This window comes from Marmota flaviventris, chromosome 3, assembly GCF_047511675.1.
Source record: "Marmota flaviventris isolate mMarFla1 chromosome 3, mMarFla1.hap1, whole genome shotgun sequence".
NCBI lineage: Eukaryota > Metazoa > Chordata > Mammalia > Rodentia > Sciuridae > Marmota > Marmota flaviventris.
Window position 1 is genome coordinate 9275957 of NC_092500.1, and position 27214 is coordinate 9303170.

The 27214-nt window shown below is 52.3% G+C and overlaps 1 protein-coding gene across 1 annotated transcript; it reads right to left on the bottom strand.

Moving 5' to 3' along the window:
* Positions 1-325: 325 nt before the first annotated feature.
* Tab1 (TGF-beta activated kinase 1 (MAP3K7) binding protein 1) lies at positions 326-26346 on the bottom strand. The gene is made up of 11 exons (XM_027929247.2): positions 26250-26346; positions 13228-13364; positions 12739-12892; positions 11479-11565; positions 10906-11044; positions 10504-10617; positions 9724-9835; positions 6863-7007; positions 4695-4917; positions 3232-3394; positions 326-1898 (listed from the first exon to the last, which is right to left on the bottom strand). Exons 1-11 carry the CDS (start codon positions 26280-26282, stop codon positions 1691-1693), a joined length of 1515 nt encoding a protein of 504 aa, XP_027785048.1. The 5' UTR covers positions 26283-26346; the 3' UTR covers positions 326-1690.
* Positions 26347-27214: the final 868 nt, after the last annotated feature.

The window sequence follows — 27214 nt, forward strand, 5'->3', positions numbered from 1 at the left end:
CAGAGGGCGAGGCCCCTCCCCTGGTGACCTGAGCCCTGGGCTTCCACTCTCTCAGGGAGTGAGGAGAGCACCACAGGGGAGCCCCTGGCACGGCTGGGGCCCTGCCGCCTGGCAACGGTGTGGCTATGAGCGCCTGACAGACAGCGCCTATGCTCCCCTGGGGACGATGGGCACAGATGTAGTCAGGACCCCTGGCTCCACCCCATCTCTGCCCTTACCGGCCTGGCTAGCATGGTCCTTAGCATCCTGGGTAGGACAGGAGGCAGCCACCTCCCAGGGAAAGAGTCATGTGGGACAGAAGTGCCAGCACGAACACTGCACCATGTGACGCCACCGTGTGTGACTTTACTGCATTAGAAACAGGACTCTATTGCTAGAGACCAAACAGCGACAGAGACATTCCTGGGAGAATTCCCTTTGTTCCAGAGCCTTTGTGACGGTTTAACCTGCTCCCTGCAGGAGAGCAATGGGTGGCTTCACAGGGGCCTTTCCTCTGCTTTCCCAGGAGACTCGGCCTGTCCCTGGCACTGCACTGGTCTCAGTTCTGCTGCAGAAATGGACTTTGGGATCATGGAGTGGGCAGAGGACCCTGGGGCCGGCCTCCACACTGCAGAGAATAAGCACACTGGGGCTGTTCAGGCAGGTCCCTGGCCAGAGGGACATCATGGGTTGCAGACTCTAAAGAAGCCACAGGCCTGAGCTCCAGCTCTGCCATCGATGGTGTGACATTGGCCAGGAGCAAGTCTCTGTTTCCTCCTCTGAAAATGGGAATGGCAACCCTGTCTGGCAGCCCTGGCGGTGTCCCTCCAGTGGAGACAGACTGTGTGAAGAGGTGCAGCCCAGGCCTGGCCAGCCCAGTCCTTCCCCTTCAAGGCCTTGAGGCACCTCTTCCCTCGTGGAACCAGTTTTTGCTCTTTTCTCTTTTGACCACGCCCCTCAGCCTGACCCACAGGCAGTGTGTCAACCAGAGACCTCCAGAATCGTCCTCAGTGTAAAGGCCGCGCACCTCATCTGTTCCTAACGTGGCCTCCCTAGCACCAGTAGGGAGGATGCAGGGTGGAACTGGCTCACTGACTTGGGCCTCCCCTGCCTCTTCACAGCTCAGTGGGGCTCGGCCTCACCTCTCCCGCACCCTCTTGGGAAGGCCCAGCTACCCAGTGCACGCCCCTCTGGCAGCTCCGGGGCTTCTCTTAGGCCAGTTCTCTCGGGGCCTCTCTGTCTGACCTCGTCCCTGTGGCCATGGGAGCACGAGGCTGAGAAGCTGGAGAGGGGAAACCACCTCCTGGGAGTGGAGGGGCGCTAGCAGTGGCCCAGGTTATTTTACAGGAGATGGTGGCACTCGGGGCCCACAGGACAGCCTCTTCCCACGCTGCTGCAGGGCTGAAGGAATTCCCGGTGGCCTGCAGGCCAGCTGCAGCTTCCACACTTGGGCCCTTGCTCTGAGGAACAGCAATGTCCTGGCTGAGGCTGCGGCCAGGAGTGGCCTCCAGCCTCCCGCGAGGTGACAAGGCGTGGACAAGCAGCACAGTCTGCACCTGCAGCTCTACAGCCCAAGAGCCACGGGGCAGAGGCCGGTGCAGGCCGAGGACGGGAGTGCCCCTGCTCCTGGGCACAGGCAGTCAGGAAAGGCTGAACCAGAGCTGGCTCCTGCCCTCACTCGAGGTCCACTGGGCTACAGTCGCCGGCCAGGCTACGGCGCCGTCATCACGCTCTGCTCGCCGTGGTCCACGCTCCAAAGGCGATAAAATTCAGCGAAATCCACGTAGGGCTCCACACGGCCGTCCTCCCCAGGCGGGAGCGAGTGGGCGGGCCGGGAGCGGAAGAGGCCGCCATCAGAGCTGGAGCTGCTGCTCTGGGTGCGCGTGTCGGTGGACTGCAGGGTCAGCGTCGGGCTCTGGCTGCAGGGACAAGAGGGGAGAGCCACTCTGGGATGGCTGGGTCAGGGGGCCTTGGTCCCCGGCCTGGGGACAGAGCATTCCCTGACTCACCAGGCCCTTGGGCCACAGGAATCTCTGGCAAAAGTGGCCGCAGAAGGACAGATAAAATGTCAGACATGTGTCTTAAGGACTGGCCGCATGTGGCTGTTTAAATCAACTCAGGCCGAACAGAACACCCGGTTCCAGTGTAGAAGCAGCCACTCCTGGTGAGTGGCTCCTGTGGGACAGGCAGACACACACCCCTGCCAGCCTCCCAGTCTGCCTGGCCACGCCTCCACCGCACCCCACCCTCGGCCCACTGAGCACAGGCAGCCAGTCCCTTCCAGACACCTGCCTCCACTCCCCTCCCCCTGCTCCTTCCCTGGCCACACAGGGACAGGTGCCCATGCTCTCCAAGGCCTTGGACATCCACCTTCTCTTACACAGAACTATCTGTTAGCCGCTGACCTGTCAATGCCCAGGACACCCAGCCCAGGAGGCCAGAGGCAGAGGATGCTGAGTGTCCTGTCTTATCTGGGACAGTCCACGGCCATCAGGCTCTGCCTTGTGGACACAGCTGGTGGCTTCCTGGGGCAGCCCCACAGGGGTGATGGATCGGCCACCCTGACCCTGTGCTGGAGGTGGAGCTTGGCTGCCTGGCAGGCTCCTACCCGCAGGGGCGGCCACAACAAGGACAGCAAAGACAGCAGGGGGGGAGGCAAGGGAAGGAAGGACCCCTGCAGAGTGGAGGAAAACAGGCCACTCCCTCCTTTCAGCCACTTGTAATTGGCCACATCCTGTCAGCCACCCTGGGACGGGCTGGGTGTGGCATCTCTATTATTCGGTGCTGGAATGTGGAAACCAGATTTGTGTTCCCCCCTTCCTGGGGTGGGGGGTGTGTGGGTGGTGGACACCAGGCCTGTCAGGCAGCTCTGCACGGAGGTGCCCCCGGGATCCCACCCAGGCTGCGGCCTCCATGCACCCCTCTTAATCTAGACAGCCCCCTCAGAAGCTGGACTCTGGGCATCACAGTTGAGAGCAGCAGCCGTGCCAGGCCAGGCCACAGGGAGAAGAATGACAGCATGTCCCGGTGAACAAAAGCCAGAACACAGGCCCCAGCAGGCAGAGCAGCGGGCTGGCACCTTCAGCAGCCCCGCTCCCTGGCAGTCCCCCTGCAGTCCCCCCCCCAGGTCCAGCTTCATCCAGCTGCTGGACCAACAGTGCCACCTCTTCCTGCCCTGGGCTCTAAGGAGATCTCCCTCAGCCAGGGCCCCAGGGCTTGCCTGTGTTCTCTCCCTGGGGCACGAGGGCTTACTTGGTGAGCGTGGGAGTGGCTTCGTCCAGGGTGGAAGCACTGTGGGCCCCGTTGACCATCTGGCCCTGGGAGGGCATGACGAGGGAGAGGGTCACGCTAGTCTTGCTGGTGCTCTGGGCACTCGAGTAGGGCACGGACACGGGGTACACGCGGCCCCCTGCAGCTGTAGGGGGAAGAGAGCATTGGGCACCAGATCAGGAGGAGGGGTAGGGCTACTCTGGGGCCTGAGGAGCACCTGGGGGCTGAAACCCTTCAAGCCCTGGCGCAGTCCTTGCCCCTTGGGGCAGCCCAGGAGTGTCCCTTGGCAGAGACTCTTCCAGACAGGCTGGGACCTCCCTCCACCAGGGAAGCCACTGGTGCTCAATGGAATCAAGGGCCCGGCTTCCCGTGGATGATCCAAGGATGGTCTGCTCCTAGTGGATCTCGACCCAATGCAAACATGGCTGCAGGAACAGTGAGCCTGAGAAACTCCAGCAAGCCCAGGGGCACAAAGCATCAGCGATGCCTGGGCTCCAAGGTTTCCTTGTTGAAAAAAGAAAAGGAAGTCAGCCCTGAGGAGCCCAGTGATGCCTTGGGAGGGACACCCCAAGGCACGACCACCTCTGCGCTTATGATTTAAGAATTAAAAGGAAAAAGGAAGAAAGTAACACGTCTCCCCTGTCCAACAAGGCCAGAGACAGAGCCAGATGCTGCGGCCTGACCATCTGTCCAGTACCTAATCTTACCCAGGTCCCTTTGCTCTGAAACTGTTTCCTCTTCCTGTCCTTACGGTTGCTCACAGGGACTACAGCAAGCAATGCAGGTCAGGATCTGGCCTCGCGGGCCCTCAGCCAGGGGTGCTATCACCTTCATGTGCCTCTGTGACCCTGCACACCACCCGTTCACCCCTTAGGTCTGCAGGAGGACAGGGCAGATGGTGCTACCCTCATTTCACATACAGAAGGAATAAAGGGGCAACCAGGTGTAAAGGCGCACGCCTGTAATCCCAGCAGCTTGGGAGGCTGACGTAGGAGGATTACGAGTTCAAAGCCGGCCTTAGCAGCAAGACCCTAATCAACTCAGTGAGATCCTGCCTTTAATAAAATATAAAAAATAGCTGAGGGGGCTGGGGTTGTGGCTCAGTGGTAACGCGCTTGCCTAACATGTGTGAGGCACTGGGTTTGATTCTTAGCACCACATACAAATAAATAAAATAAAAGTTCATCAACAACTAAAAAATATTAAAAAAAAAAAAAAAGAGCTGAGGATGTGGCTCTTGGTTAAGCATCCCAGGTTCAATCCCTGGTACCAAAAAATAAATAAATAAAACAAAACAAAACAACAAGGGGCAGCTCAGAGGCTGGAGGTCAGGGGCTGGGTTAGAACTGCAACCCAAACCTCCTAGCTCCACCTGCACTCCAGGTGCGAGTCCAAGGCTCAGCGGCTCTGCACCCACCTACAGCCTCTCTATAAGGTACACATACCTGGGGCCTGGGTTGGTGTGGGCTGGCTCATTTCACCCAGCGGGTAGCCAAAGTTCCTCACCAGCAGGGTCATGTCCTCGTGCCGTGGGCAGAACTTGGCACGCTCCCCACCACTGGCGAAGGTGTCACCATGGATGCGCTTCACCCGGTCCACCACAGCCTGGGCCACTGCGTCCAGGGAGGTCTGCTTGGCGAACTCAGTGTCAATCATTGCAGCAATCTCCTGGGGACAGGGCAATGAACCTGGTGAGGAATGAGGGGTGGCCAAGGGACTGGGGGTGGTCACTCCAGAGCCTTCTTTGAGAGACTTAGGTTTTACCAGACCAGCAGGTGGAGGAAGTACCCCGTTAGCCAAGCCAATAATCTGGGCTTGTCAAGGCATTCAGGATAATCCTTCTGGAACTTTCTCATTAGCAAAAGGCAAAAGATTTATATGATCCAAAGAGAAACCAGAGTATTAAGAGTATTAAGAACTTTCTCATTAGAAAAAATGTGTGACCTTGTGACCTCTCTGATTGTTTAAATGGGTAATATCCACCTTGCCGGTCATTATGAGGGTTACATAACACGGACGTGATAGCACTCTGCACACTACCACGGGGCCCAGTGTAGATGCACATCAGTAAGGAATTCCTTCTGGAAAGACTTCATGTAGGCTATGATGCACCAGATCAGGCATTTTATTAGCAATTAGGGATGTGGAACAAAGACACTGTTCTTGCCTTCAGATAAATCCCCTGTCCAGCATAATCTAGAACCCAGTAGAAGCCACTGGAAAATTCTATTGATTAGACAAAAAAAATGAAAGAAAAAGAAAACCACACTGATGAAAACATCAAAAATGGATCTAATCCCATTTTACTCAGGAGGCTGAGGCAGGAGGGTTGTAAATTCAAGGCCAGTTTTAGTAAGGCCCTCAAAATAAACAATAAAAAGGGCTGATGATATGGCTCAGTGGTAGAGCTAGTACTGACTCAGTCCCCAGTACCAAAAAATAAAAAATTAGAAGCACAAAATCCTCTACATGAGGGCTGGCTACAGCCTGCTCCCCCATTACTGGGCCAAGGGTGCTCTATCACGGAGCTCTGTACACAGTCATTATTACTTTTTGAAACAGCGTCTCACAAAGTTGCTGAGGCTGGTCTTGAAGTGTAATCCTCCTGCCTCAGCCTCCTGAGTTGCTGGATAACAGGCATCACTACTGCACCCAGTCTTTGGCTCCAGCTTCTTGGAGGCAGGAAGGGAGGGCAATTAAGGGCAATGTCCTTGACCTGGACCTGGACCTGGACCTGAGGAACCCAGCTCCACTGCCATCAGCGGTGTCACCTCAGGGAAGATCCTGAATAGAACTAAGTAAGCCACCGGCCCCTCTTGTTAGGAGGCTGCTGGGATGAATAATAAGATAAAATGGTGGGCAAACCTTGAGCACAGGGATCAGGGATAGTCAGGCACTTAAGACTTCTTCCTTTTAGTGAAAAAGGATGAGGCAGAAAAGGTGAGCCTCCCATCATACCCACTGCTGATGGAGGAAGACACCAAACACAACCCAAGGCTAGGCGAGGGCGGCCTCCTCCTGAACACCTGCCTGCAAGTCCCACTTCCTGCCACGGTGCAGAAGAAATAAACCCACGCCTGACCTCACCACGGTCCCTCCAAGGGAGATGTCACCCTCCCCATCCACTACAGGAGGGAGGACACTCTGGTGTTCTGACCAGGAACTGAAGCCCCAGAGAACCCCTCCTGGAAAGGGAAACAAGCCTGACCCACTGCCCTCCTGGGCCCAGGCCTCTGTCCAGCACCCCAGAGCAAGGCTGCCAGGGGGAACTCACTGCCCTCTTGCCCTCTGCCCTCAGGCCTGAGGGCCCTGGGCGCTGATACTGCTGCTCACCCAGGAACAGAGCTTTGGGAGGGACAGGTGTTTTCAGAGCTATGGGCCTTTCTTTTTGGTGGTGCTGAGGACGGAACCCAGGGCCCCACGCGTGCTAGGCAAGTGCTCTACCACATCCCCAGCCCAAGCTCTGGGCTGTCCCTTCCCTCAGCTCTGCACTCAGAAAAGGTGTCTGGTGATGGCATCTGGGGATCAGTGCTCTGGGCTGCCAGGGGAGCACCCACCCTGCAGGCCAGCCAGTCATGCCCCGTGGTTGCCAGCTCTGTCCCGACCAGCTCACCTGGTTGGCTTGGCCAGGCCCATGGGCAGCCTCCAGGGCCTTGTACAGCCCCTCAGACATCAGGACCAGGAAGCCGGTCACCCCGTCCAGAGGCTGTGCACCATGGATTTCTGGCTCTGCGATGATGGGTTTGGACTTGGCAGCACTATGGGGAGAGAGTGGAGGGAGGACTTTGTGTGGAAAGGTCTCCAGGTGAATGTTGAGTCTGCTGAGGGGAAGAATCTACACCCAGAGTGTAAAATAAAACGCATGAGTTGGTGAGAGGGAAAGAAAGAGAGGCAAGAGAAAGTGAGTTGCTAGAATAAAGCTCAGAGGGCAAGAAAAACTGGCAGGCTGGGGGGTCAAGACAGCAAAGGCCCAGTGCTGGCTTCTGGCCCTGCTCCATCCTCCTACCCCCAAGAGCTCAGCCCTGGCAGGCTGCAGGGCAGAGCAGCAAGAGGTAGCATGTGCACACTTGTGTGTTCTCTTTTATACCAGTGATTGACCCCACGGGCACTTAACCACGAGCCACATTCCCGCCCTTTTGAGATAGTTTCACTAAATTGCTTAGGGCCTTGCTAAGTTGCTGAGACTGGCTTTGAACTTGTGATCCTCATGTCTCAGTCTCCTGAGCCACTAGAATTACAGGCAGGCACCACCGTGCTGGCTAGGAATGGCTGCCTCTTAAAGCCTGCGCCTCTTGCTATTACTGGGGCTCCACCAAAACAGATTCCCATGCTGACTAAGGGCATAGGGACTATTTCTGATGTGCGGGTCATTAGATGTAAAAAAAAAACTCTAGTGTGTGTCTGTGTGTGTTTGCACGTGAGGATGTGCCTGGTAACAATACTTGGAAGAGAGAAGTCTAGTGTATCCTGAGGGTTGGTCAGTTGGGGGCTACTCAGGTAAAGAATCCTATGGGAATCCCAGCAACCTCCACTGCAGGTGTGCGGGGAGGAGGGATGCACATTCTTTGTGAAAACAGGGGGTCGGTGTAAACTTAGCTCTAACCTCACCGAGCTGCATACATTAAATATACACAGCTTTTGTGTGTCAACCGGACCTCAATAAAGGGTGAGATCAGAACACCAGGAAGGTATGTCCAAACTTGTGGCAGCCTGCTTCTCAGTTGCCACAAAACACAAACTTATGCAGAGGCACATGTATGCACACGTGCACAGACATCTGTGGGCAGGACACACGAGAAACTAGAAGGCTCTGGGTGGGGGTCCTGGCTGGCTTTCACCACACACATCCTAAGGCCTGTTCAACGCGCTTTAACCACAGACCTACTTTCCTTCTTTTTGTAGTACTGGGTTGGTTTTTTTTTTTAATATTTATTTTTTAGCTACAAGTGGACATAATATCTTTATTTTATTTTTATGTGTTGCTGAGGATCGAACCTAGTACCTCACACATGCTAGGCGAGCGGTCTACCTTTGGGCCACAATTCCAGCCCAGGATTTTTTTTTTTTTTTAGTATAAATTTTTTTAGTTGCACATGGACACTATACCTTTACTTTATTTACTTTTATGTGGTGCTAAGGATTGAACCCAGTGCCTCACATGTGCTAGGCAAGTGATCTCCACTCAGCCACAACCCCAGCCCTGTGGTACTGGGATTTTTAGACAGGGTCTCACTGTTTTTTTTTTTTTTTTTTTGGGGGGGGGGTACCAAGGATTGAACTCAGGGGCACTCAACCACTGAGCTACATCCCCAGCCCTGTTTTGTATTTTATTTAGAGACAGGGTCTCACTGAGTTGCTTAGTGCCTCGCTATTGCTGAGGCTAGCTTTCAACTCGCAATCCTCTTGTTTTAGCCTCCTGGGTGGCTGGCATGTGACACCATGCCCAGCTTTGTTAAGTTTCTGAGCCTGACCCGGAACTTGCAATCCTTCTGCCTCAGCATCCCAAGTAGCAGGGGGTCACCACACCCAGGTACCACAGACCTAATTTTTTTCTTCTTTTTTCTTTTCTTCCATGGTACTGGGGGTTGAACCCAGGGCTCTGTGCATGCGAGGTAAGCACTCTACCGACTGAGCTACATCCCCAGCCCACCAAAGACCTAACTTTCAAATAAAGCAAAGAGAACCCCACAAACTAGGGACAAAGGTTCTAAACTTGCTTTCCTAAACCTTGGGTGGACAAGGAGTTGAAACTAAGCCACGAGGCCTGCCTGCAGCTGGGGTCTCTGGCAGGATCCCTGTAGCCCTGGCTGTGACTGGTGACCTACAAGTGCACAGGCGTGTCTGCCCAGCCGTGAAGGTCAGCCGGCAGGTGAGGACACATGCTCCAAGTTCAGACTGCCTGGGATCCAGGCCCGCAGCAACCATCCTTAGCCCTGAGACTGGTGGCCACCTCAGTTTCCTCCTAGGAACATGCCTACGGGGTGGTGACAGCATGCACGTCACTGCTGAGTGGGAGGTCCATGTCTGAGGAGCTGTGCAGGGTGGACTCAAGGGCTCGCCATCACTACTACTGCTAATTTGTTGCCATGAGGACCTGGGTGACACCCAGAAGGGAACTGTCCCTGGAGGGAAATGGATAACTAATCTCAACTCTGGCCTTGCCTGTCACAGGCAGCATCCACCAGCCATCCATCCCTATCCATGCCAGGTGCTTCATGCCCCAGGCTCTGGGGCACTACAGCTGTTTGGGCTTTGGCCCAGCGCCCTACTATGACACCTCGCCGGTCTGGCTTCACAGACCCCAACTCTGCTAGGCTCGGGTCCCACCCTACACCAACCTCTCTGGGAGGAAGACAGAATACCCTTGTGCTCTGAACTAGTTCAACTGTACCCACCCCTGCAGCCTGAAATCTGCTTCTGCCTCAGACCCTCAAGTCTTACAAAGAACTGGGGGCAGCTGGGCTGGCCACCTACCTGAGCAGGTCAATGTCAGTGTAGCCGTACTTGACTTTATAATCTCCAATGCGCCTGGTACTCTCCTGCCCACAGATGATCCCCACTTGCTTGATCTTTCCTGCATCCAAACCTACCAGAGGGAGAACAGTGCACATGAAACACCAAGAAAAGGGGACAGAGACAGATCCACGAAGACGAGGAGTGAGGACCCACCAAGAAGGAAGTGAAGACGTCAGGGCCCTGGAGAGCAACCTAAGGTCCCTTGCTGTCCTCAGCCTCACTCCCATGAGAATGCCCAGGCCCCTCCTCCACACACCGCGGCCCCGCCCAGCACAGCCCTGTCTGCCTTGGGAGCAGCAAGCTGCCCTCAGCGGCCTCCATGTCTGTCACATCTGCCAGGAGCTCAGGGAAAGAAGGAAAGTTAGGCAGCGGCTAGAATCTCAGGGTTCCTTGGCTTTTCTCAGTTTCTGTCAATAACAGTGAGTACTACTATGTGCCAGGTACGTTAGGGAGCATTTTCATGTAATTTTAACTCTTTTAACCCTCACAACACCCTGGGGTAGGTGTTACTACCATTCTCATTACAAAGATGAGGAATCTGAGGCAGAGAAAGCTTGAATATGTCCCCGAATCACCACTTAGTAAGCAGCAGAGCTGAACAAAGCCCCAGGCAGGCTGGTCCCAGGGTCTCGTGGCTCTTCCACTATGCACCTGTCTGCCTGCCACCAAAGGAGGACAGGGGAGTTCAAGAGCCAGTCTCCTCTCCCATTTATCCCTCAGCCGGGCGCCCCCTCTTACCCAGCTGCGAGAGGCGGAAGAGCTCATCCTCATTCTCTGTGGTGTGGTCCACGTTTAGTTGGGTCACCTGCAACCCGTCCACCGTAGATTTGCATAGAAGTGCCCGGTTTGTACCTGCAGTAGAATTTGAACAGCTGACCAGAGACTTAGCGGAAGAGGAGAGGAACCCATAGCCCGGAGGGATTTAGGCCTCGGGCCCTGGAAAGGCCTTTCCTCCTTCCCTTCACTGCCCACAGCTGGCATCTCATGCCTGCATCTGCCCACCTCCAGGTGGGACAAAAACACGGTGGCAGTGAGAAGGAAACAGGGGATGGCCTTGAGACACTCTGCGTCCAAAGCATCCACGTGTGTGGACCCTGAAGCCAACCTTCCTCCCCCTGCCTGGATGGGTGAGCAGCTCACCTACATTGGCGACGTAGAGTTTGTTGTTGAGAAGGACGGCCACCACGGCCATGGCTCCTCCTGAAATCTCCCTCTCCAGCGCCTTGAGCCTCTCAAGGATCTTCTGATACTGAGGAGGCAACTGGTGCTGAGGGACGCCCTGCAACCCACCACCAGAGGTCAGGGCAGGGCTGGGCCTCGAGGGCCAGCTGACCAACCCCCTCCTACCCTTGGGAGCAAGGATGTGAGCCCCGGAGGACAGATGGTCTGTGGCACCACCAGGAGGGAGGCCTGGGCTGAAGTGAGGGAGTGGCAGTGACCCAGCTCAGTGGTGGCCCCACAGGTGCTGGTGGGTGACAAGAGGGATAAGTGATGAGGCTGAGGACTGATTTAGGCCTTGGGCCCTGGAAAGGCTTCTCCTCCTGCCTTTCACTGCCCATGGCAGGCCAGGGAGGCCCCTTGAGGACAACCCCTGGCACCCCCCAGCCTCTCCATCAGGATCTGCTCCCTTAGCTCCTGCTGCTCTGGCCCAGCATGCGAGCGACACAGTGGAGGTGTCTGGCCCTGACCTCCTCGGGTGCGTGGAAAGAGTACCTCTGGCAGCTGGGACTGGAGGCTGGCCTTCTCAGCCAGGGTGTCGTCGATAGACTCCAGGAAGCTCCTCTCCACCACATCAAAGGCCTGTGGGGACAGAGAGGGGGCAGAGCCTGGCTCAAACACCACTGCACCTGACGCCAAAAATGTCCCTACTGATGACGCCGTTGTCATGTGACAGGGGCTTTGCACACAGCAGTCCTGTCTCACAAACTGCAAGGCACCCAATGCTTCCTGCAAATCACCTCTGACAAAGAACTTAGGCCCAAGGGACAGGCACACTGCACGGGAGCCATCGTAGAAGGGACAGCAAGACAGGCTCAGGGAGGCAGGACCAGAGCACAGACCTAGAATCAGACTGGCAGGGTGTGAACTCCAGCTCCGCCACCTTGGGCTCCTCAGCTGCAGAACGGGACCACAAGGTTCTGAAGTGAGATGAGCTTCCCCAGCCCTCGGCACATCTCCGGCACAGAGGAGGGCTGGGCACAACCTCTGCAGGAGCAGGGTGCCTTTCCCAGGGCTTCTGCAAATCCTCCTGCTCCCTGGACACTGGTGACACTGACACCTTCCCTGGGGTGTGGGGCCTGCTGAGAACCACTGGCCCAGAAGCCCTAGGGCCCAGGAGGACAGCCTCACCTCAGGCAAAGGCCTCCAGCTATGCTTTGAAGAGCCCCCAGGAGGGCTCCCCACATAGCAGCAGCAGAAAGGCAGACTCCCCCTGGGGGGCTGGGACTCACCAGCCTCCCCATCAGGAACTGTTCCCTTAACTCCTGCTGCTCTGGCCTTAACACCACATAAAAATAAATAAATAAAATACAACTAAAAATACATTAAAAGAAAAAAGGCAGACTCCCAGCAAGCGTGGGGAGGCCAGGCCCCCGAACACCCACCTCTGCAGTCAGAGGCGAGCACCTGACCACATCCAAGGAAAGGAGTCGCTCTAAAGCACCTACAGGCCTGGCTGTACCCACCCATACTTCAGCCCGAGCCCACAACCCTGGCTCCCCTTCTCCAGCCGAGCTGCCTCCTCGGCCAGCCAGTCGCAGGAGGGATGGCTCCTCCCTGCCTGGCCCTACACTCCCTGGGAGCAGCGAGTCCCTGCCGCTGGGAAGGGCTTCCAGGGCTGACCCTGGGTGGGATGAAGAAGCCAGGAGTCTTCAGAACAATCCTGTCACATTTCACAGTTGCAGAACCCGAGTTCTGGAGGGACGGGGAGGACACACAGTGGGCGAGGGTACCACAGCAGCCTGCACCCCGTACCTGCAGCAGTACCCGCCGCACGTCAGCCTCAGTGTGTTCGGCGTTGAGCTGGCCGAGCAGGAGCTCTGCGGACAGCCGCTGGGCAACAAAGTTGGTCACCCGGTTGCCATCGTAGCCATTGAAGACCCCATAGAGGAAGCAGTTGTTCTCACTCCTGGCGGAAGCAAGGCACAGGAGGCCTGAGACCAGGGCCTCACAGGCAGCGGGGGAGAGGGAAAGGAACTGGGGAGACTAAGGTAGATCAGCTGCAGCTTCAGGTACCCACTGGGGTCCCCCCACTTTGGCTATCATGTCACTGTAGCTGTGCTCTCTTGGGATGCCCTCCCCCAGCTGTATCAGGCCTTGAATTACACACGGAAGGGACCACAACAGAGGCCACTCCTGTAGGCCACATCTCATCAGCAAATCCCACAAGACAGTGGCAAGACTGGCGCCTTTTCTTGCTTACAAACCAACTTCCTCCGCCAAAAGCAAGGCCAGCATGCACACCTGAACTTGAGCCAGCTGTCCTCCGGAGGGTGGCTCTCAGTGCCCTTGCCATCAGCAGAGTAGATGCGATTGGAGGCTGATCCCACTCCAGAGAGGTGGCAGAGTGGCAGGTCGTCTGTCCAACTCGGTTGCTGCTCCTAGAAAAGGGGGCCAGGAAGCCATGAAGTCACCTTCCCAGGGCAGACCCCATCTCACTTTTTTTTTTTTTGGGGGGGGGGGGGTACCAAAGATTGAACCTGGGGGCGTTCAACCACTCAGCTATACCTCCAGCCTTTTTTAGTTTTTATTTTGAGACAGGGTCTCCCTAAGTTGCTGAGGTTGGCTTTGAACTTGCAATCCTCCCTGCTCAGCCTCCCGAGCGGCTGGGATCACACAAGTGTGCACCACCTGCTTCCCTTTACCTTCTTTCCCAACAAAATCCTAGCAGGCCCAGCAGAGCCTGGACCCCACCCCCTGCAACACGCACAGAGGGCTCCACTTCTTTCTGGAGAACAGTGATGCTTCTGTGAACAGACACCTGAGGGGGCTTTGCTAGTCCGCAAACTGGAGGTCTCCACCAGGGAGCTGTGCAGCAAATGCCCCGCAGGAAGCTCCCCACAGCCCCACTCCTCCCTGCAGAGCTTCTGACTGCGTGCACAGGAGTCCCCTGGCACCGGCTACACCTGCAGGTCTCAACGTCCAACCTGGGCACAGCCCTGGACATCTGCCTGGTAAACAGCTCCCCACATGGGACTCTCACTGGGGCCTGAACTTGAGAAACTCCCACTTACAAGCTGGCCGCAGACCCTCTCCCTGACACTGGGGCCTCTGCTGCTGGCATCCTCCCCTCTGCCCCTCCAGCTTGTCCTCCTGGGCCAACACCTACAGCCCTTAGCCCTGCGCACACCCTTCTCCCTCCACGCAGAGCACCCCGCAATTCTTGCCCAGCAATCCTCCACGTCCTCTGGCTCAGGAGCCTTGTTCTGGGGGACTCATTCTACACGCCATTCCACCCTCCGCCTGTCCGCATCTGACTCCCACCCTACACCACACACTATCACTGCGGCTGACTTGTGCGTGCTCACACAGGTGTCCAGGCCCTGATCTGTGATGAACTTCCTGTATCTCTATGGGGTACGTACGCTCTGAGTAGCTGTATCTTGATAAGCCCAGAGACAACCCAAAACCCGGCCCAGGTGTGATTCCTACTTCTTGCCTGGCCTCTCACCTGAGCACCACCCCTGGTTCACACAGGTCCTGCCACTGTGTTGAACTAGAGCAAACTAAACAACTGAACAGGGCCTCTGCCACCCGGCCACATCCGCAGCCCTTTTTATTGTTTGAGACAGAGTCTTGCTAGTTTGCTGAGGGTCTCACTACATTGCCCAAACTGGTATCAACTTGCAATCCTCCTGTCTCGGCCTCCTGAATAGCTGATATTAAAGGCATGTGCCACCACAGCAGGCTCTACGTCTAGCTTTTGTGACTATTTTCATCTTTTGTTTATTTACATACTTAGAGGGAATTGCTTTATTACCTTTTTCCCCCATTTTAAATGCTTTTATGCTACATTTATCTATTTCAGTGTTTTAGTTCTACATTTAGTACACAGGAGCAATTTTGGCAGGGTGTGGGAGTCTATTTTATTCTTAAATTAACACATAGTAAAATTCACTTTAAGAGTCCTGTTAACACATAGAGAGATCACTGCAACAGCTGGGCACAGTGGTGCATGCCCCTGATTCCAGCAACTTGGCAGGCTAAGGCAGGAAGATCCCAAGTTCAAGGCCAGCTGGCGCAACAGTGAGACCCCTGTCTCAAAAAAATAAAGGGTTGAAGTAGTGGTAGAATACCTGTGTATTATGTGTGTCCCCAGTACAAGGAAAAAACAAAACAAAATAAAGCATGTAAGTGAAATCATGCAGTGTACATTCACGTTCCCTTCTGTACTAGGGATTGATGCCAGGGATGCCCTGTCACTGAGCCACCTCCCACCCCCTCTTCCTTTTTATTTTTTGAGACAGTATTTCACTACCACTGAGCTACATTCCCAGAGGAGGGCCCCACCTTTCTTTTTATTTTGAGATAAGGTCTCACTAAGCTGCCAAGGCTGGCCTTGAACTTGCCATCCTCCATCCTCCTGCCTCAGCCTACTGGGTGGCTGGGATTATGGGCGTGCATCCAGTGCCCTCTGAGGCTGGCTTCTTTCATCCACACCATGCCCGAGACCCCTCTGTGTGCTCCTGTGCACACCCACAGCTGCTCCTCATGCTGCAGACCATTCTCTGAGCAGTGGATGTTTACTTACTCATCCACCGGAGGGCACAGGGCTGATTCCAGGGTTTAGTGATCATTAACAGTGCTGCTATAAACATTCACATTTGGTTCTCTGGGGTAAATACCCAGGGGTGGGACTGATGAGTCATACGGTGAATGTGTGTTTATCAGACTCTGCCAAGCGGTCCTCCAGAGTGGCTGTACTGGCTGCACTTCCCCCTCCCCGCTGTGTGGTTTCATTTGTTGTTTTGGACTTCCAGGAGGCTGCAGGCGCTCCTCCTGCTTTAATTCAAACTTCCCTCAAGGTCAATGATGTTGAGTTTCATGTGCTTATTTGCCACCTGTCTCTCTGCTCAAGCATCTGAGCCTTAAGCTCCCTTTTAATGGAGTTTCCTTAACTATTGAGTTTTTTGAGTTTTTACTGCCTCAGCAATAGCAAGGTGCTAAGCAACTCAGTGAGATTCTGTCTCTAAGTAAAATACAAAATAGGGCTGAGGATGTGGCTCAGTGACTGAGCCCCTGAGTTCAATCCTCGGTACCAAAAATAAATAAATACATAAATAAATAAATTCCCAGTCCGAAGCCGTTCACTCCACTCCCTCAGCCGTGTCTTCTGCAGAGCAGGCTTTAGTTTGATGGTATCCATCTCACCAATTTTTTTCCTTTCATGGTTCACACTTCTGGAGTCCTAAGAACTTTTTGCTCAGGCTCGGGTCAAAAAGATCTTCTGTTTTCTTCTGAAAGTTTTTAGTTTTACATCTTACAGATCTGTGATGTATTTTGAAATAATTTGTGTAGAAACTAGGAGCTTGAGGTTCATTTTTTTTTCCCTGCACATGATATCCAATTATCCCAACACCATCTGTTGAAAAGATTAGCCTTCCTCCACTGAATTACCTTTGTCTGTCTGTCAAAGTTGACTGGCCACATTATATGGGTCTATTTCCAGACTCCACTATTTTACTGATCTGTGTGTCTCTCTGCCAATATCACAGTTTATTACCTCAGCTTTATTACTGTGGTTTTATGGTTAAGTCTTAAAATCACACAATGTGATTCTTCTAATTTTATCCTTTAAAAAAAAAACATTTATTTTTTAGACATAGTTGGACACAATACCTTTATTTTGTTTATTTATTTATTTTTTAGAGAGAGAGAGAACTTTTTAATATTTATTTTTTAGTTTTTGGTGGACACAACATCTTTATTTTTATTTTTAATGTGGTGCTGAGGATCGAACCCAGGGCCTCGTACATACTAGGCAAGTGCTCTACTGCTGAGCCACAACCCCAACCCTAACTTTATCCTTTTTCAAAATTCTTTTGGTTGTTCTTGTCCTTTGCTTTTCCATATAAATTTTATTTTTAAAATCTTGTTAGGAATTTTTTATTTTTTGGTTTACTGGGGAATGAACTCAGGGGCACTGGACCATTGAGCCACATCCCCAGCCCTATTTTGAATATTATTTAGAGACAGGGTCTCACTGAGTTTTCACTAAGGCTTGTTTTGAACCTGCGATCCTCCTGCGCCACTAGGATTACAGGTGTGCGCCTCCCACCTGGTCTTGTTCGGAATTTGATTACACCTGTTTTAAACCCATGGGTCAATATGGGAAGAACCGGAATCTTCACTGGCTGGTTCTTTTAAATCCATCAACATGGCATGTCTCCATACTTACTATGTCATTTTTTTTTTTTTTTTTTTTTTGTACTGAGGATTGAACTCAGGGGCACTCAACCACTGAGGCACACCCCCAACATGTTTTTTTTGTATTTTATTTATAGAAAGAGTCTCATTAAGTTTCTTAGGGCCTCAATAAGTTACTGAGGCCGGCTTTGAACTCGTGACCCTCCTGCCTTAGCCTCCCAAGCCACTAGGATTACAAGCATGCACCACCACGCCCAGCTTGACCTGTCTCATTTTAAAGCAAAATAAATCTCTCTCTTTACATAAATGGGAAATTGGGTCTTGGGAACCCACCTGTGATATTATGTGATTATAGTACATTCAACTAATATATTCATTCAACAAACATCTGCTGAGCATTTGCAACAGGCTGGCAGGACGATCCCAAGTTCAAGGGCTTCTGGCATCTTAGCAAAACCTTGTCTCAAAATAGAAAATAAGGGCTGGAGTGTAGCTCACTGGTAGAGCACCCTGGGTTCAATCCTCAGTATTGAAAGAGAAAAACAAAGGGTTGATTGAGCTCATCCTGTGAGATGAACAATACAAATGCATCGCCCACGATGCAAAGCCTGTCATGGATACTGCAGTCACTGTGCCTCTTCTGCCGTATTCTAACTCCCACAAGGGGCAGGAACAGGCATCCAGGGCTGGAATCTTTCTAACAATCCATACTTTCCAGCAAAAAGTAAACATTACCCAAACAATTTATGGGCCAACTCGATATTAGAGATACACTATTAAAAAAACTAGTGAAGTTGTCTTGCCAAGAAGGAAACTATTCAAATTGGCAACTGCAGGGCTCGCCACATTGATATCATGGCACAAGGACAATTCACCTGGAAGCACTTCATGGGGGTGCCCAGGGGCAGGAAGTTGTACTGACAATTTATCATATTTGGCTGATGTGGGAATAACAAATTCTCCCAAACTAGAAAACCTATGTACGTGACAATGATCAACCTACTCAGCAAGCACCTTGTTTCTGAGGAAGTCTGCTGAACAGTGAGTCAGACTAATATCTAGCTACTTCCTTCTTTCTTTGTTTGGTACTAGGGATTAAATCCAGGGGTGCTTTACCACTGAGCTACATCCCTAACCCTTCTTATGAACTGGGTTTGTTCAACTTGAAAAAAATCATCAAGAAAACAGAAATTGATTAAGACTTTTTTGGGGGGGATGGGGAAGAGGTACTTGGGATTGAACCCAGGTGCACTGTACCACTGAGCTGCATCCTAGTCTGTCTGTCTGTCTGTCTATCTATCTATTTATTTGTTGTGGTGCTGGGAATTGAACCCAGGGTCTTGTGCATTGTGAGGCAAGTACTCTGCCAACTGAGCTATACCCCCAGCCCTCATTTTACTTTTTTTTATTTTGAGACAGGGTCTAAGTTGCAGAGTCTGGCCTCAAATTTGCAATCCTTCTGCCTCAGCTTCCTAAGTAGCTGAGATTACAGGCATGTGCCACCACACCCAGTGATCAATACTTTTTAAATATGCTATAAATGTATACTTTAGTCAGTCCCAATGCCAGCATCTTACTTAGTAGAAAAGACAACAGAAGAGACTTTCCCATTATGACTAGGAACCCATTATGATCAGAAACCCAGCAAGAATGCCTGTTCTCCCCATTACTTAACATTCAACTGGAGGAGTCAACCCATGCACATAGACCAGAGAAAAGATAAGAGCATAAGAACTGAAGGGGGGAGGGACTATCTGCATTTGATATGATAGCATACCTGGAAATCCTAAAGAATTAATTAAAATTAAATCAATAAAAGAAATTAAGTGGCAGGATAGAACGTTAACACACAAAAACCAACAGCCTTCATATATTAAATGAAAGACGGCAGCTAGCTGGCTTCTCAAAGTTCCTATCTGCTGTTAACTAAACCAGCAACATCTTCCCGTAAGTCCTGATGTGTCAGTGTCCCCCAACCACACTCCTGCAGAAAACTTTTAAATCTAGATTTATATAGGTTAATTCTGTCTTCATGCTCTCATCCCAGGAGGCTGGCGCAGTACTGAACACTGCCCTCTCACACCAACAACCTCACGCAGCCTCTATCCCGTGCAGATAAAGCCACCTACGCAGGGTTCCAAATGACTGTTGTAAACTGTAACCAGACCAAACTCCTGGGAAGCTAACCAACCCACTTCTGGCAGGAGGGCCCACACCAAACACAGAAGAGAATGACATTTCCACTAAACACTGCACTCCTGGAAGGCAGGAGACAATCTGGGACCTCAATTAAAGAAGCTCTGACCCCACAGGTACAGTCCCAGAGACAAGCACACTTAAACAACTATAGATATACATGTCTCTTGCTGAGCAAAGTCCTACTTACTTTACATTGGCATTCTTTAAACTTTAAATACCTAGCTAGTTTGTCTCGATTTGCTATTAAAATAAAGAAGAAAAAAATTACCCAGAGAACATATTTAAAAGCGCGTCTGTCTCGGTCTTATCTGGCTGGTGCCAGGGATCAGGGTTTCCCAAACCTCAATCATCCCTACACCTTCTTCAATAAATTTTATACTTTTCATTTTATCTTTAAATTACCACATTTTTTTCTCAAAAAAAAAAAAAAAATTGGAGGGGGATTCCCAGGGATTAAACACAGGGATATTTGGCCACCAAACCATATCCCCAGCCCTGTTTCGTTTTTTATTTAGAGACAGGGTCTCACTGAGTTGCTTAGCACCTCACCACTGCTGAGGCTGGCTTTGAACTCATGATCTTCCTGCCTCAGCCTCCCAAATTGCTAGGATTACAGGCACACGTTTCTACACCCAAATGATTTCATTTTTGAATGTAAACTTTCCCTGTATTATCAGTAGAAAACCAGTAGTACTTGCCATTCTATTAGATTAAAAAAGTCAAGACAAAACAAAGCTATTCATTCTAGCTGGACCCGCTGCTTGCTACAGACAGAGCAGCAGTCCCACTCTGTTTTGTTTGGGGTTTTTCATGCTGGGCATTGAACCCAGGGTCCCAAATGTGCTAGGCAAGCATTCTATCATGGAACTATGTCCACAGACCTTTTTTTTATTTTGAGACAGGGTTTTGCTAAGTTGCCCAGGCTGACCTTGAACCTGTGATCCTTCTACCTCCTGAGTAGCTGGGACTACACTACGTCACCACACCTAGCCTATTTTATGTTTTTAAAAAGGGAGATTAGCAAATATCAGAAAAGAGAATGACATTTCCACCAAACACTGCACTCCTGGAAGGCAGGAGACAATCTGGGACCTCAAATAAAGAAGCTCTGACCCCACAGGTACAGTCCCAGAGACTGGTAAGACCAAATCAAGTCTTTCCCTGGAGAACATCAGAAATCTGAAAACCGAAAGGCAAGGAGCTTTCTCAGCTTTTAAGATCAGTTTTATTCCCTGTCCCTCCAGCACACTCTGAACCAGCTCATGGAGGCCCAGACTCGGGGCACAGGGCTCAAACCCTGGAGCCCCTGCCCTGAGACTCTCTCCCCGTGGCCTCACCTTGGCACTCTGTGTACATTCAGCCTGTGGCTTCTGTCCATTGTCACACTAGAGCCTGGTGGGGTTTTTTTTCTTTTTCTTTTTCTTTTTTTTTGTACTGGGGATTGGACTCGGGAGCACTCAACCATTGAGCCACACCCCCCAGACCTATTTTTGTATTTTTATTTAGAGACAGGGTCTCACGGAGTTAGTTGCTTAGTGCCTCACTAAATTGCTGAGGCTGGCTTTGAACTCACAATCCTGGCTCTGCCTCCTGAGCCACTGGAATCACAGGCGTGCGCCACCATGCCCAGGCAGAGCCTGGTACTGTTAATTAGCTCCCTTAGTCTGCTGACTTAAGTACCTGCACTTTCTGTTTTATGATGTCTGCAGAGGGTATGTTACAAGCTAATTAGCATTTTTTTTCCTAAGTAGTACCGAAAAATACTGATGTGTCCTTACCATAATGGTGTCTCAGGTTCACTAACAAAAGGGCATTTTCTTGTGTCATTTGGGCCCTCCTTTGGTGGCAGCCCTGCCTGGAAGGTGGTCCTTAGAGCATCTCAGACACTGACTCAGTAACAGGTGGCCCAGAATTCCAGGAGGTCCCACCAACAGGAGACTTCGCAGTGTGGAGGCCGAGCTTCGAGCTTTCCCATCTCATCTCTGGCAGGAGTCACCCACGCAAGGCACCCAGGGCCCTCCACCAGCAAGCCTGCCAAGGCTTGTCCCCCCGCTTTGGAACAGCTTCAAGAAAGGTCACGTTTGCTATTCTCAAGCCGCCCACCCGCCCTGCCATCCCTGAGGCATGCTTTCTCCCACATCCCCAAATGCCAGGCGGTGAGCTCAGGGCACCAGCCTCCAGGAAGCTGAGAAGGGGGCGACTCTTGCTGGCACCCTCAGCACAGAGCTGTTCGCACACGACAGTGAGCACAAGGGCATTCCCTCCCCCGCCGTTCAAAGGAAATTTATGAGAAATATGGCAAAAAGAGAAGGCTGCTCAAAAGGGTCCCACGCCGACCTGACTTTGTGTCCAGAAGCCCTATTTGGCATGAAGAGCTTCTGCAGAGACCCATTTAACCTGCCAGGGGCTTCCGAACACCTGAGCAGGTCTGTTTGAGCATGAGCTCTACACACGCACATGTGTCGGTGTCACACTGAGAGCAAACACCCACGCTCATCTCCAACTCCTGGGTCGCACATGAGGACAAAGCACAATTCCAAGCTCAGGGCTCAGCCTCCACGTCAGATTATGGTGTGAAAGGCCAAGTGTTCCTGTGCTGAGAGCACCCGGATGTCTGAGGCAAAAAGGCACTCACAGGGGGGACTAAAGGCCTCCGGGAAGGTGGCTCAGCGACAGGGACAGCAGTTTCTCCTCTCCAGAAAGCCTCCAGCCATCTCTATCCTGCTGAATGACCCACTTCTCCAAGGCCAACTCCCTCCTAGCCTCCACTGCCCCAAGGGTTTCCACCAAAGGCCCCCTGAGCTGTGATTACAGACTCCCTAGCACACACCTGTAGGGGTACTTAGGGGACCAGGGCAGCAGGTGGACTGCATGACTGACTGCCGCTGAACAGCTACAGGTGACAGCCTAATGGATGTTTTTAAAAGATGTTTTTACTTTTGTAGGTATATACTTATTTTAATAGAAAAAAATGCATGACTAGCACCTGTGATTTCATAGATGTAACTGCTTACAACACGCATGTCTAAGTTTAAAAAACTGATTTCAACCTCATTATCTTGTATTTAACTTTTATTTTTTTTGGAGACAGGGTCTCACTGTGTTGCCCAGGCTGGCTTCAAACTCCTGAGCTCAAGTGACTTCTGGTCTCAGTTTCCAGAGAGGCACACACCACAGTGCCTGGCCAACTGTTTTTTCTCTCAGGACTGGGGACCCAACCCTGGGCCTCAGGCTTGCTAGGCTAGCGTACCACCACTAAGCTACATCCTCAGCCCCTGTTTTAAAATTTTATTTTGAGACAAAGTTTTGCTAAGTTGTCCAGGCTGGTTTCAAATTTGCAATCTATGGCCTTACCTTCCCAAGTAGCTGCGGTTACAGGCGGACCCCATGATTTTCTTTTTATACTTACATGACCGTCCTCAAACACTTGTCCTCCCTGGCCACAAACCATAAAAGGCACCAATGTTGTTCAAAACTAATTTTGAAGCCCTTCTTGGCTTTTCTTCCTCTGCCATGCCCCCAACATCAGTAAAACACACCAGCTTTTCTGCCAAAATACTGCTGGACTCTGAGACTTCCAACCACTCCTGCTACCAGCTGGCCAAGCCACTGTCCTATCACACCTAGATTATTCTAGTAGCCACTTGGCAGGTACCAGGTTTCCATTCTTGCCACTAAAAAGAGGGTTTTTCTCTGATCATAAATCACACCACATTAGGCCCCTACCACCCAGAAGCTTCATATCATGCTTAGGATGGAATCCAAAGGCTACTCCAGCACCCACAGACCTGAAAGGGCCCAGCTTCCCTGGATGGTACTGACCCAACGTGATCCTTTCTAGCCACACTGGCCTTCTTGGGAGTCCTGAAAAAGGGCAGGCCTTTGTACCTCCAACTCCCTTCCCATATCCCCCACTTCATCTCATCAAAAACTGACATGTTATCCCCTGCCAAAAATGGCCCTCCACCCTTGTGTGTGCCTCACAACACACCTGCGGTTGGATCAGAGACACTGTGTCGTCACGATCATCTGTGTGGGCTCAGGGCTCACTGCCTGTCTCCACACATAAGCTTCACCACAGCAATGTCCTGTACCTGCAGGCAACTACCACATGGTGAGTGCTCAGTGACACTGGAGGGGACAAACGACATTCAAAAGCAGGATTAAAGCTGGAAGTTCATGGCTAGAGTGTGACCGTGCCAGGCTAGGGGAATAATGTGAGTTCATTTAACACCAGCAATATTCCCAGGAACCTTCTTGGTTTGGAGAAACTGAGGCTCAGGGATAAGTGACTTGCCCAAGCCCATGTGGGATTTCCACTCTGTTTTATCAGGCTGAAAGGGCTGGGGTTTTTTTGGGGGGAGGTTGTTTTTTTTGGTTTTTTGGTACCAGGGATTGAACCCAGGGGCGTTCAACCACCAAATCCCAGCCCTTTTTTATATTTTATTTAGAGACAGGGTCTCACTGAATTGCTTAAGGCCTCACCAAGTTGCTGAGGCTGGCTTTGAACTTGAGATTCTCCTGCCTCAGCCTCTCAAGTTGCTGGGATTACAGGGGTGCACCACTGTGCATGGCTGAGGGCTGGATTCTTTAGAACATATCAAGCTTTCTCTGAAAGTCTTTCTTCAAAAAGATGTGTTAAGGTATCAATCCACCTAGGGAGGAGGTGAAACTCTTCAGGATGATGTTCCGCTCTGCCAACATCAGGGTACAGCCTGGCAAGCTCCAAATCAGCAAACCCCCACCCTTGCCTGCAATCCCACTGCCCCAGTCACTTGAGATGGCTGCACTGCTCAACACAGACTGTGGTACCCATTCTAGCCTGGGAAAGGCTTTCCAGACACCTGATGCATACATATTTAAACACATGTCCCCCTGGAATGTCCCTCCTTTCCCCTGCCTGGCAAGCTCCAATGTCCTTTAAGAGTGGACACCAGGCCTCACTCATCTTCACACCTGCAGGGCCAGCAGCCACAGAGCAGGTGGCTAAGCACAGGTGTCTGAGATGCTCTCAGCAGACTTGGGTCAGAGGCCAGGTCAGCAAGGCCTACACTATGGACTAGACCCTCACACCCCCTGTAAGTAGGAACGTCCTGGTTATTATGAGGCCAGGAGGGACCTTGTATAGACAACCCTGCCAGCCAGCCCCTTGCCTTACATCAAGATGCTATGTTTTTAATGGAATTCTTATTTATTTATTTATTTATTTGGATCAGAGGTTAAACCCAGGGGTGTTTCAACACTGAACCATATCCCCAACCCTTTTTAAAAATTATCTTGAAACAATGTCTCACAAAGTTGCTGAGGCTGGCTTTGAACTTGTGATCCCCCTGCCTCAGCCTCCTGAGCCGCTGGGATTACAGGCATGTGCCACCATGCCCCACGACACAATTCTTTCTTTAAAAAAAGCCCACCACCATCCAGAGAAGCACATTCTAGAGCTCATAAAGCTGAACTTCTATCTAACTCAGGTCCCTTGGGCCCAATTACACCTAGGAGGGAGGGAAGCTGGCAGCCACCCTGCTCTGCATGATCCAGGTGACCGTTTGCTCCTCAGCAAAACAGCTCAGTCTGCCCTATTTACCACTTCTTCCCAGTCCTTCTTTCTTAAGGGTGCAATCAAGCTAGTGTTTCCTGGATGCTTTCTACAATGAGGACATTTATACAGGGGCCCTGCCCTCCAGGAGTTTACAGAGCAGAGGGCCAGAACTCTCTGCTTCCAGGCTACACAAAGTCCACATTAGCATGCAGCAGTGATGGCCACCCCTCATGCACCAGCTCCAAGGCTTCAAGACCCTCCCAGACTCCACCAGTGGAACTCCACATCATGTACAACCACAAGAATGGGACGTTATACCCCAGTGTGTATATGTCCAAATACATTCTACTGTCATGTATAATTAAAAAGAGCAATGACAAAAACTGTCACAAGCAGGAGGGCCACAGTCTGCTCATTTCTGTAAGGGAAAGGTTTAACACTGGGCCTGGCTTTACTCATATTTCACCGATATTGATTGAGCATCCAGCGTACAGGGGTGGTAGGAGGAGACACAATGGTAAGCAAGAGATCACAGCCTCTGTCTTAGAGGAGTCCACTTTCTAGTTCAGGGGACAGAAAAGTCCACAGGCAATTCCCACAGAGCTCCATAACAGGGGAGGACTCAGGGGACAGGCACCCTGCCCTGGAAGGTCAAGAGTAGGCCACAGTGCCAACTGCGTGTGCACCTGCCTGTCAGGAAATGCAGGGGCTAGAAAGCCCTGAGGGCGACTGGGGGAGTGGGAGCATCCCGGGCTCCACTCTCACGGAGGCCAAAGGCACAGTGAGTTACAGGGGGACCAAAACCCGGGTCCCCACTGCTTGTCATGGCTTCAGTACAGCCCCGAGATTACGGGGCTTTAACTTAAGGGGAGAAAAACTGCCGGATTTTGATCCTGTCTCTGCCACTTACCAGCTGCGTGGCCCGGGGCCGATGACGGCCACTCTGTGCCTCAGTTTCCTCATCTGTAAACAGGAATCACTATGGTACCTATCTCCTGAGGCTGTCATGAAAATTAAACTCACAGACGTAAGGCCATTGGCACATCACGTCTCACGCAAGCGGAGGCGGCTATTGCTATTACTGCACGCACGCTCGGTCCCGCTGCGGTCTCGCCACTACGCCGGCTCCGCGGCGCCCCAGACCCCTTCCCGCCCGCGGACGCTCCCGCCCGGCGAGACCCCGGCGGCCTGGCCCGCGGCGCGCATGCGCAGGCATCGCGGGGCCGCGGGTCTCGCGCGCGCTGCACGCGCCGTCGGCCTGGAGAGGGAGGCTAGGGCGGCGGTCACACTCCGCCACCGACAGGAGCGGCGCCTGCACCCGACAGCCCCCCCCCACCCCCGGGCTCCCAACCCCCAGAATTGGAGCGGGTCGGATCCTCACACTCTGCAGCAGACTCCTCCTCTGCGCCGCCATCTTGGAAGGACCCCCCGGCGCGCCCTCCTCTGGGCGGAGCAACGAGTAGGGCGGCTAGAGCGGCTTAAGGAGCCGCGGAGGATTGCGCCGCCGGGGCGCGTGAGCACAGCGCCGCCCAGGACGGGAGGCGGGATGGGGCGCGCGGACCATGTGCGCAGGCGCTCCCCCCCCCCCCCCGACGGAATTTGCGGAGTAGTTATTTAACACTCTATACGAGATTGTTCCTAGCCCGTCTCTCTTTTTTCTTCTTTTGGTTCCTGGAATTGAACCCAAGGCACTTAACCACTGAGCCACATCCCCACCCCTCTTTTTTTGTATTTTATTTAGAGACAAGGACTTGCTTGAGTTTTTTAGGGCCTCTCTAAGTTGCTCAGGCTGGCTTTTAACTCGCGATCCTCCTGCCTCGGCCTCCGAAGCCGCGGGGATTGCAGGCGTGCGCCACCGCGCGGCTCCTCACCGGCCGTTAAGTGCTGACTTTCTCCAGGATGCCTTTCCGAGGGGATTCCTAAGGCTCTGGCTTAGGGCTCTGAATCAGGGGGACAGGGGAGTGAATTATTCACTCAGTGAACTCAGGCTCTTGGACTGTGCCTGGCCCTATAGTGAATTTCACAACCAGCAGAACAGGCCTTCCGGAAGCTAACGTTTTAATTTGCAAGGACAGAATTTACATACCAAAAACATTGCAAAGGTTTTGAATGATTGAAAGAAGTTCAAGTGTAGAGGCACTGGAGTGTGATATTGCTGGCGACAGGGACACAGGCCAGGTGCAGGGAACTGGTGCAGAGGAACCAGGGAAAAGAGTGAGTTCAGGAAGCATGCAGGTCACAGAGGGCCACCAAGGCCAGGCAGAGGCAAGCTGTCGAACCCTGAGGAAGCCATTACCGTCCCCTTGGTAGAAGGAGTCCTTTGATATGTTCAGGGGGATTGGAATG

Excerpts from the sequence above, each read along its gene's own strand:
- Tab1 (XM_027929247.2), bottom strand. The coding sequence starts at position 26,282 with ATGGCGGCGCAGAGGAGGAGTCTGCTGCAGAGT. Across the intron at positions 13,365-26,249 it reads GGAGGAGTCTGCTGCAGAGT|GAGCAGCAACCGAGTTGGAC; the intron begins GTGAGGATCCGA and ends CCCCTTTTCTAG. Across the intron at positions 1,899-3,231 it reads GCCACTCCCACGCTCACCAA|CCAGAGCCCGACGCTGACCC; the intron begins GTAAGCCCTCGT and ends TTGTCCCTGCAG.